We start from the raw sequence: 9,863 nt of genomic DNA on the forward strand, positions 1-9,863 counted from the left end.
TTTGTTTATTTTATATTTTAACCTTTAATCCATCTAAATCCATCTAGGATTTCTTTTTAGGATTGGTGTAAGATAAAGACCTAGTTTTCTTTTCTTTCAGATGAATAAATAGTTTGACAGTCCCTTATATTAAGTAGTCCATCCTTTTTGGATTACTTAATTGAAATGCCTCTCTTGTTCTACATCCAATCTCATTTATATGTGGATCAATTTCTAGATGTTCTATTTCACAAGTCTGTGTAGGCCCTATTTTCAATACTTATTGATTTGATCACAATAGCTTTATAGGACTTTTGGATTTTCTGATAGCTGGCAAATCAGATTACACAAATGATTTTTAAGGTATCAAATGCTTAGGCAAATACATTAAAAACCTATTTGCTAGAGAGCAATGGAATGCAAAATCAAACTAATATATCAAAATAACACCTGTATAGTTTTTTTAAAAATTCCAAAATCTACTTTCCATGATCTAAGTACTTTTATACAAACAGATTTGGAGAGGCAAGATTTTCAATGCACTTAATAGTCCTTATACAAGTAACAGATGTATCTTCAATCCTTAAATTCCCTATCATATTAATAGTACTGTTTCTTTGATTCACAGATCGGTCCTTCAGAGAAATCATCCCTGATTGTGTCTTCACTCTGACCTACGACAGCTTCCCAGTGGGAGCACTGCTCAGGGGAGAGCTCTGAGGTTTTCCTGAAGAGAAATTCCATGGGGACTGTACCTGACCCTCTGATATTAGCTAACACTTCCCTGATCACAGCTACCGGAAAAGAAGAGGACCTAGGAGAGGTGCAGGCTGCCTCCCCTCCGCCTCAACCAGCCCTCCTGTGTAAGAACACCGATGGCCTTTCCAGCAAGCCTCGGGAACCAGCCCTCAGCCCCCGGGCAGCTTCGGAGGCCCTGATGCAGGCCTGTGAGCATGAGGCCGCGCGGCCAGACATGTCTTCTCCTGGCATCTTCAATGAGGTGGAGCAAGCATCTCCCACACTCAACTCCCCTGGCAATACCCAGCGGCCAGGAAACAGCAAGCCCACAGCACCAACCCCGTGCTCTGTGGCAGTGAAGGATCTTATACACACAGCGTGTACCATGCCAGCCAGTCAGCACCACCACCAGGCCATCCCAGCGGGCCAGCCCAATGCCAGCGCCTCCTCGGGATCTGAAGAGACACTGGGGAAATCACAGAGAACCTCAGATGGAGAGCAATCTGAGACGCCGAGTTGTCCTGTGGGAGGCACTTGTAGCAGCAGCCAAGATCAAGTGCCCTGTGATTTTCCTTCTCAAGACACAATCCCGGGAGTGGTGCAGACTGCAAACACAGCGCCCAGGATGCTCAGTCATGCCGCCCCTCCTGCAGGCGGGCCTGAAGGGGACAGGCAGGGAGCCACGTCCAACGCCAAGACCAGGGCCTGTGACTCTCCAGCCGGAGAAGACGGATGTTCAGGGAACACACAGCCCTCTGCCACCACTGCTGACACCCAGGCGGTGAATCCTGGGACACCTCAACCATCCCACCTCTCCAGCAAAGGTTCGACGTTTCCTCCAGAGCCAGAGAAGACGCTGCTAGCAGCACAGCACCAGGCGTCCAGGTTCAAAGAAGCCAGTACGATGACCAATCAGGCTGAAAATGAGGTCAAGGAAGTTCCCAACAGGGCTCAGCAGGATGCGGAGGTGCAGGCCGTGGCCCGTGTCGAGAGCAGATCCGTCTCCACCAGCCCCAGCATCCTCACTGCGTTCTTAAAGGAAACCCCCGCTCCTGAACGTTTGGAACAAGAGCAGCTACGTGTGGTTTGCCACGGCAGTGGGAGCCAGGTGTTGGAGCTGTCAGTCAACAAGCTATCCCCCCAGGAGTCGGGGCGGTGCCCTGGCATCATGCCAGAGGCGCACAGCCAGGCAGCTGCAGCTGTCTCCATGGCTCTCCAAGGGGATAGTAGATGGGTGAGCCTGCCAGGGGAGGTCCCCAATACCTCATCCATCAATGAGGCATCCAGCAATGCCCAGGATAAGCGTACAGATGATGGGAGGTCATCTGGAATGACCCCAGGGAGGGCAGAGCCTACTTCTAAACAGCTTTCTGCTAATTCTAGCTCCCTGAAAGCTAGCCTCACCGACCAGATTTCCATCAATGCAGGAAGTCAAGATGAAACCAGTCACGGGTTGGGGACATTTGGAACCAAGCCATCTGAGCTTGCAGTGAAAACCACAGCTGGGCGCAAAACAGACCCTGATTGCAAACTCTCCGCCTCCTGTGGGCCTGCCAGCAAAGCTGACCAGCTCGGGGGCTCTGACCCCACGGATAAAGGAGATGCAAGAGAGAAAAAGCCTGCATCTCTTCCGGTAGGAAAAGAACAAGAATCGAAAGGCACGAATCTCCTGGATGGGAAAGCAAGGGCAGAGGGCAAAGGCCTACTGCTCAATCCTAAAGCTCAAGAAAGTGGAGGCTCGGGGTCAGCTGCCAGTCCCATACCCTCCCCCGTTAGAAATAACCAGGAGGGCACCGTGGAAGAACACAGGCCGGCCAAACCAGCCACCAGCCTGAGCCTGCCGTCTGAACCCATGGGTGACTCCAGTCCTGGTTCGGGCAAGAAGACCCCTTCTCGCTCGGTCAAGGCCAGCCCGCGCCGGGCCAGCCGGGTCAGCGAGTTCCTCAAGGAGCTCAACGTGACGGCGGCCGCCCAGGTGGGACTCACCCCAGGAGAGAAGAAGAAGCAGCTTGGCGCCGACTCCAAGCTGCAGTTGAAACAGTCCAAGCGGGTCAGGGACGTGGTGTGGGACGAGCAGGGCATGACCTGGGAGGTGTACGGCGCTTCCCTGGACCCGGAGTCGCTGGGCGTCGCCATCCAGAACCATTTGCAGAGACAGATCCGGGAGCACGAGAAATCCATCAAAGCGCAGAGCAGCCAGGCCCGGAGGTCCATTTCCTCGGATACGTCTTCGAATAAGAAGCTGAAAGGCAGGCAGCACGGCGTGTTCCAGTCCATGTTGCAGAACTTCCGACGCCCCAACTGCTGCGTCCGCCCTGCCCCGTCCTCGGTGTTAGATTGACGGGGAGCGTGTGTGGGAGCCCTGGTACACCTTGAGGGTCTTCCTACGGGTCCATCAGATCAGAGCTTGCTCGGTTTCCACCCACCCCCATCCCCCAGAGACCAAGAAGAGAAAGCGAGTATTAACTACAGGAAATTGCTACTAAGAATTGTTGGGTCCTTTGACTGGAGCTCCATAAATTAAAGTATCTTTTCAGTTCGGGTCACACAAGGGAAACGAAGACATTTCACTCTGCAAGAAGGAACAAGAGAAAAGCAAGCGTCCCTGAAAGTTCTCCACCTCAATCAAGAGGAAACAAGATTCACTGGGGTTTTTTCATAGGTTGTTGCTTAGAGAACCAGCATTGTCATTATACGTGTGTCATTTTGTGCCACTGTCTCAATTGAATGCACTATGGTATTTCCATTAAAACCCCGGCTTTGTGTTAAAAATACCAGAAACGCTATTAGCAAAACCACCGTTACACTTTCTAGTCCTGTTGCAACAAGAATGCTGTTACCATGCAAAATTTAAGTAGCTGATAAGAACTATAATGGAAAAAAGGTAAAACAAATTTGACTCATTCCTAGGCCAGAGGACATGAAGTAAAAGCATTTAAATGCATACGATACCAAATATGAATTAATATTTGTAAATGTCTACAGATAACCATTTTTATAAACCTTGTTATACCTCTTCATAAATTTAAGAAAGTTATAGGAGGGAAATTAGCTATGCTTTCGAATATGAATACTGCCCACATAATACATGAATTTATATATTTAGATTTTCCAGCACCAAAGGCAAGATGCATCTCCGTGATTCAGACTAGATTAAATTCCCATTTCCTTACCCCAGAGAAAGTACATGTGGCTGAATTCTTGAAAAGAGTCATCAAGTTATTGCTAATATTAAATTTTATGTTGTACGGGTGTTCTCCAAAAGCATTCTACTGAAATGTTAAGGTTCTGGTAAGGAATCATAAACAACCAGTTAACAAACACTCCTCTCTGTGTTGAGAAAAAAAAAAGGAAAATTTCCTGAGTAACAAAAACAATGGGTTTAATTTAGACTCCACTAAACAGGAGGCTGTTTGTGTGTTCCTTTTGATCTGGTTCAGTAACTTCTAATAGGAAACGTAGTCAACAGCAAATAGAACACCAGCTTCCTTATAGTTTTTGGATGTAGACTAATATCATGTGATTGCTTACGTTTCTAATCTATAGCAATAAGGTAACCTCTGCAAATGTTGATTTTAAGAGAAATATCGTCATATCTCATTCTTCAAACCCAAGAAAAGAGAGGCTTTTACTAAAACACAGTTTGAGCTTTGGTCCTGGAAAACATAGGCACCTGTTTGAGCTCAGCCCCTTCCTGCTTCCAGAAACTGACCCTGTCCATGTGATCCATGAGCATCTAGCAGGCACTGGGCTAGGATGACCAGCAGTGGCTTGAGAATTGGGGTAGCGAGGAAGAGGGGAATGAGCTAGGGCCCTGGAAAGGCTTCCCCTCCTGGATTCACTGTAGGGAGATCGCTGCTCACCACCTTGCATTTAGAAAATCAGGTTGTTAGATGTTGAAGAGGCACTGCTTGCCTTCACTAAACTCACTCTCCTAGATGAGACAGATGGCCATGTATTCTCTCTCCGGAGACTCATAAATACCATTTTTGCATGAACTCAAAGTCCCTGTTTTGGGTTTTGTTTTTGTTTTTTTTCATTCTTTTTGGCAGATGCTGAACATATTGGAGGAAACCATACTTGAACTTTAACACAAGCTACACTGGACACAACCTAAATTAGTAATAGCCATTGATTTCTTTCAAATCAATTGGACTGTATACAAGGCCTGCATAGGAGACCATAGTCACAGCATTCTCAGAGCCTGAGAATGGTACCTAACAGTGGTTGTATTTGGAATTTATAAGGAATTTTTTCATGATACAATTTTTAGTTTCTTAACAGTTGGCCTCTATTGAGAATGCTGTCTAAAGTAGAAATTACTATCAAATTAACAATCACATTATTATTTAATGATTAGAGATTTGGTCTAAAACTCTCTTTTGGCCTTAAGTATCCATTTGTTGTAATGTTCATGTCACTTCTGTCAGAGATGCCTTTCCCGGGATGTAATCTCACTCCTGTCTCTCGCTCATGTTGTCTCCCTCACATGTCGCACGTGCTGTGTACACACAGAGAACACCCTGTGTACACAATGGCAGCTGTCAACAGCACCCACTGCAGCTGGGTGGGCCCCAGGTAATCCTCTGTGCAAAGTGGCTAGAACAGGCTGTTCCTGCATTAACAGAGGAGAAAAGGAAGAATTCAGCATCTGGTAATAATATTTATTTTCATGCGTTTGGAGTAACCACATGATTTATAAATAGTTAAATGAGGCAGAGGCCTCAAAGAGTTGTAGGCATTTGTTGCACATTAAATAAATTTAAAATTAAATTAATTAAAACTAAACTTGGTATAGTTGTGCCTCTCAGTAAAACTTAATGTTTGAGATAGTAACTTAAACTGGTTTTCTTTGGTGCTGGCACCAGCCCTGACTTCTTAATCTTTAATTCTTTATTATTTATCTTTACTGCTGCCATACTGTAGAAATTGTCAGAAAATATTTCAAAAGCTTTCTTGTTTTGTTGCTTATTGAATCTTATAGAAGGAACAGCTTTTAAGAACAGGGTCACAGTTTGATTCCTGGACAGGGCATATGCCCAGGATGCAGACTCGATCCCCAGTGGGGGGCATGCAGGAGGCAGCCAATCAATGATTCTCTCTCATCATTGATGTTCCTATGTCTCTCTCCCTCTCCCTCTTCTCTGAAATCAGAAAATATATATAATTTTTTTAAAAAAATAGTAACAGAAATAGATCATCAAATGGATAAATAAGATAGGAGCCTGTTCAAGATAACCATGTTTTTACATTATGATACCCTACATACTCTCACAATAAAACCTTGATTTGAAATTTTGCCTTCACTTTGGTCTGTGACACAGCATAAACATTCACTATGTCATTCATGACTCCTTAGGTTCACTCAATAAATGGGGTTGCAAAACAACTTTAATGGCAGACTCTTTGAATTTGTTTAGCTATTCCTTGCCTTCAGGACACACATTGGGTTGAAAGTTGTTTGTTTTTGTCCTTAATTTCTTTGGTTATGGTTTGATTCTTCTTAATGCATTTTAATTGTTGAAATAAATGAAGGAAGTGTGTTATTAAGTAAATAAATATAAAATATTTCTTGAACCAATAGTAAAAGAAAAATGAGTTAGAACACAGAGTCTGGGAGATAATGAAACATTTAAAATATTAAGAGACCATGCAGCCTACCCAGTAAATAATAGATTTTTTAATTTAAATCATGATTTCCCTATTTTGGGGATGACAAGAAAATGTCATCCCTTCAACTGTCATGTTTATCTTTAGTGCTTTTCTAATTTTGTCTTTCTTGATTATTGGTTTTAATGCACAGACCAACTACTTCACATATAGTAAGTTTGTAATCAACCTCTGTGTGTTTTGGATCTGTGGCATGAGTTGAACATTTTATTAGGTTAAAGCTAACCAGAAACCTTTTTGTTTGTATCCAAAATGATATATTTTATACCCTATATGAGTATTACTTCCTACCTTAGTAAGTTCAGACATATTGAATATCATTTGATTTTTTATGGGTTTTTTAATCTTTAGAATTATCTGATACTCATTTCGGATACCAGTGTTCTCCACGCTATAGGTTAAATATCAAAATTTAAATGAATTTGACTGAATATGCATGTATAACATATAACCTGGAGCTTGAATTTTAAAACTGAATCTTAATAGAATTGAGCTTGTCATCTTAAAATAGAAAGCCAGAAAGAAGTTCCTATCATTCTGGAATACCTGTATATACCACGTGAAAAATATACTATGACATGACTTTAAAATGTGTTTGCAGGGGATCTATATGAGTATGCTATTAATGTAAATTATTTGGCCTTTTCTGTATCTTCTCTGATTTACTGGCTAAATGTGAAAATGTTCCTCCAACATATTGTACACGTGTTAAAAGATTTGTCCACTTCTAGTACCATATAACTCACCACATCCCTTGTCCACTTTTTAAGAATCAACATAAAAACAGTGCATTAGAATAAGGTTTGCATATATGTACATGTGTTTTTACTGAAAATTAGGTACTTGTAGGCTTTTGTAGGCCTCTACCTGTCTGATTTATCAGTCATCTACAATGCTGCCATGGAGATGATGCTGTTTATTCTCTCCTGCTTTGTCCTAAATGGTGTTTGAGAAATGAGGCCTGTGAATTCCCCTTTGTGATAATTATACAGTGAACTCAGCAGTATCTTGGTGAATGAGCTGACCATCTTGTCCCCACCCCTGTTTTTTCTATACAGTAAATCAGAAATCTTGTCCACGTTTGCTTCGGTATTTACTATTTTATATTCATATCTGAGCATTTGTTTCCTGTTAGCAATGTTCCTTGTGTGAAGCCCTTTTGGTTGAATCTCTCCAAATGCTGGGCAGCTGCTGCCACTTGGCAAACAACAAGTGATATGCAGGAGCTCCTGTCCCTCTTTCTTAATGAAATTCTGCAACTGGCTGAGTAATTATAAATGTCATTTGTGCAGACGCGTGGACTTAGGATGGCTACAAAATTTTAGACATTTTTGCAAAAAAGGAAAAAATAGTCTTGTAAATATTGAAATAGATTTTCATGAACTTTATTCTAGTCTTGGGGGAAAAAACTCTCCTTGGCTACAGAAATCAAATAAACTTGATTTGCAATGACCAAGGACCTAGATGAAGTGGATGAAGGTGGGAAAATTCTGTCTCACAAGTAACCAGAGGTCATGACAACTACTTTTAACTGTGAACACTCACCAGCTAACCTACTCACTTGCCACAACCAAAAAACCTCTCTAAGTAAGTCCAATACATCGGTATATATGTGTAGATAGAAATAACAAAATAGCCTAAAAAATTACTGTTGGCTCTTAGGTAATCAAGGTGATGATCATTTTAAAGGACATTTAAATAACCATGGGCCTTGGTGAAATGACTGTGGAGGCCAGAATGGTGCAACAAGATGTGATTTACAAGTTTGGTGTGTGTGTGTTTTTTAAGTTCCAGATATTTCAGAAACTAATCATGAGAATAAAGACTGTTGAATATGAAATTAAAGCCGAGCAATAATGTGCCAAAAAGAGGCAGTTATACCAGCAAGTGCATCTACTATGGGCACACCACTACATAGTCATGGTCTGCTCCATGAAGACTGTAACCCACAGGATACAGATGTAAAGGCTTCATTTCTCCTTTCTTACTGGAAAAGCTTGATTATGAGCTTATGAAAGAGGTACAATACCAGTGAGCATTGTTAGGGATTTGGTTAACAGCCCAGACAGGAAAGGAGTCAGAAAGTCTTGCTAGCTTAAAACTCAAGACAGCTCCATCTGGAAACTTGGAGAAATTAAACATATGGTAATTACTCTTCCTGGACACTTGCATGTAAAGCAATTGGATTAACTCTGCCTGGAGGATTGCCCACCTTAGCTATGAAAAAAAAATTGTTTTCCAAATGTAAAGTAACTAAAACATGAGTACTCATATCAAAAGGGGCCTCAAATAATGCCTTACAGAACGAAAATGATGTTCCAGATGGGCGTTCCTAAATACTACTTCTTCATCAAGTATCTTTTTGGTTTCAAGCTCAACTCCACTGGCTGCAAAACAATAGGAATAAAAGTCAGATAATTTGCACTTCAGAAAAAGGTACTGATGATCAACCAGCATGCTGACAATTATGGTGATACGCCAGTGATTTAAGTGTATTAACGAGAATTAAATGGGAGAGAAATGCTGACTTCTCTTTTGATTTCTTAAGATGTGGGGATGTCATCCACTTATTTCTGGGGTGAAAATTATAGCTTGCTTTTTGACATTGCTGCTAGCATTACTCTTTATTACTTTAAAATTAAATTGTCTATTCTTTAGAAAAACTTTTAAGCAGTTACACAATTTTTTCTGATTCTTATCATTGCTTTTAATATCAAGTAAAGACTATGTATAGAGTAAACTATATTAAATGAGTAAAAAAGCTTATCCAGGTTTATCAGTATCTTTTAATGATTTTTAGATTAGATTCCTTAACGTTTATTTTAACTGCATCTTTGAGTAAAATTATTTTTCATAATGTTTTCCATCATGTCTTAAAGTGATGTTGATAAATCAGGAGATTGCAGTATTATAGTCATACTCCTGAATCCCAGAGGAGAGGAGAGACTAATTCTTGTCTTAAGGGCATCTTGAGATACCTTAACTAAGGTTGAGAAAGGTCAATGGGGCCTGGAAACTCAAGAAAGAAATATACTAACAATGACTAAATGTCTAAATGTATTTATCTCTGCTGTACTAATATGTTGTGAACAATATGTTGTGCATAATACTGTAGCTGGCCGTGGTATGTCAATACTTCTGTAGGTGTGTATGGTCTGCGAGTGGTTGGTTTTCTATTTTTATGTGTAGAAAAAAATAACATGCCATATCCCATTTTAAGGCCAAGTTCTGTCATAAGGTAGGCACATGTACAAAAGTGAATAAAGCCAACAAAAGTGTGCATGTGTATTCAGTAACAGTCCTTTCATTTTTGAAGGTCAGAAAGGGCTGTTGTTTTTTTAATCATCTTCAAAAGTAGATTACATAATTATCACAAAGACTGAATATAGTAATCAGTACATTGGCATGTTACTAAATATGCCAGGGCTAATTAACCATGCCATTAGTCACAGGTAAGGTCAGTTCTTTGACCACTG

At 41.4% G+C, this 9,863-nt stretch overlaps 1 protein-coding gene across 1 annotated transcript in view; it reads left to right on the forward strand.

Moving 5' to 3' along the window:
* The window catches only part of GPRIN3 (GPRIN family member 3), a 77,705-nt gene extending 68,204 nt beyond the window's left edge, over positions 1 to 9,501 (forward strand). Inside the window, exon 3 of the mRNA XM_081091636.1 lies at positions 608 to 9,501. Coding sequence (XP_080947762.1) covers positions 722 to 3,058 — 2,337 coding nt within the window. The 5' untranslated portion in view covers positions 608 to 721 and the 3' untranslated portion in view covers positions 3,059 to 9,501. The remainder of the gene's footprint in view (positions 1 to 607) is intronic.
* Positions 9,502 to 9,863: the final 362 nt, after the last annotated feature.

Source organism: Myotis nattereri (genome assembly GCF_964212035.1).
Source record: "Myotis nattereri genome assembly, chromosome: 1".
In the NCBI taxonomy this organism is placed as follows: Eukaryota; Metazoa; Chordata; class Mammalia; order Chiroptera; family Vespertilionidae; genus Myotis; species Myotis nattereri.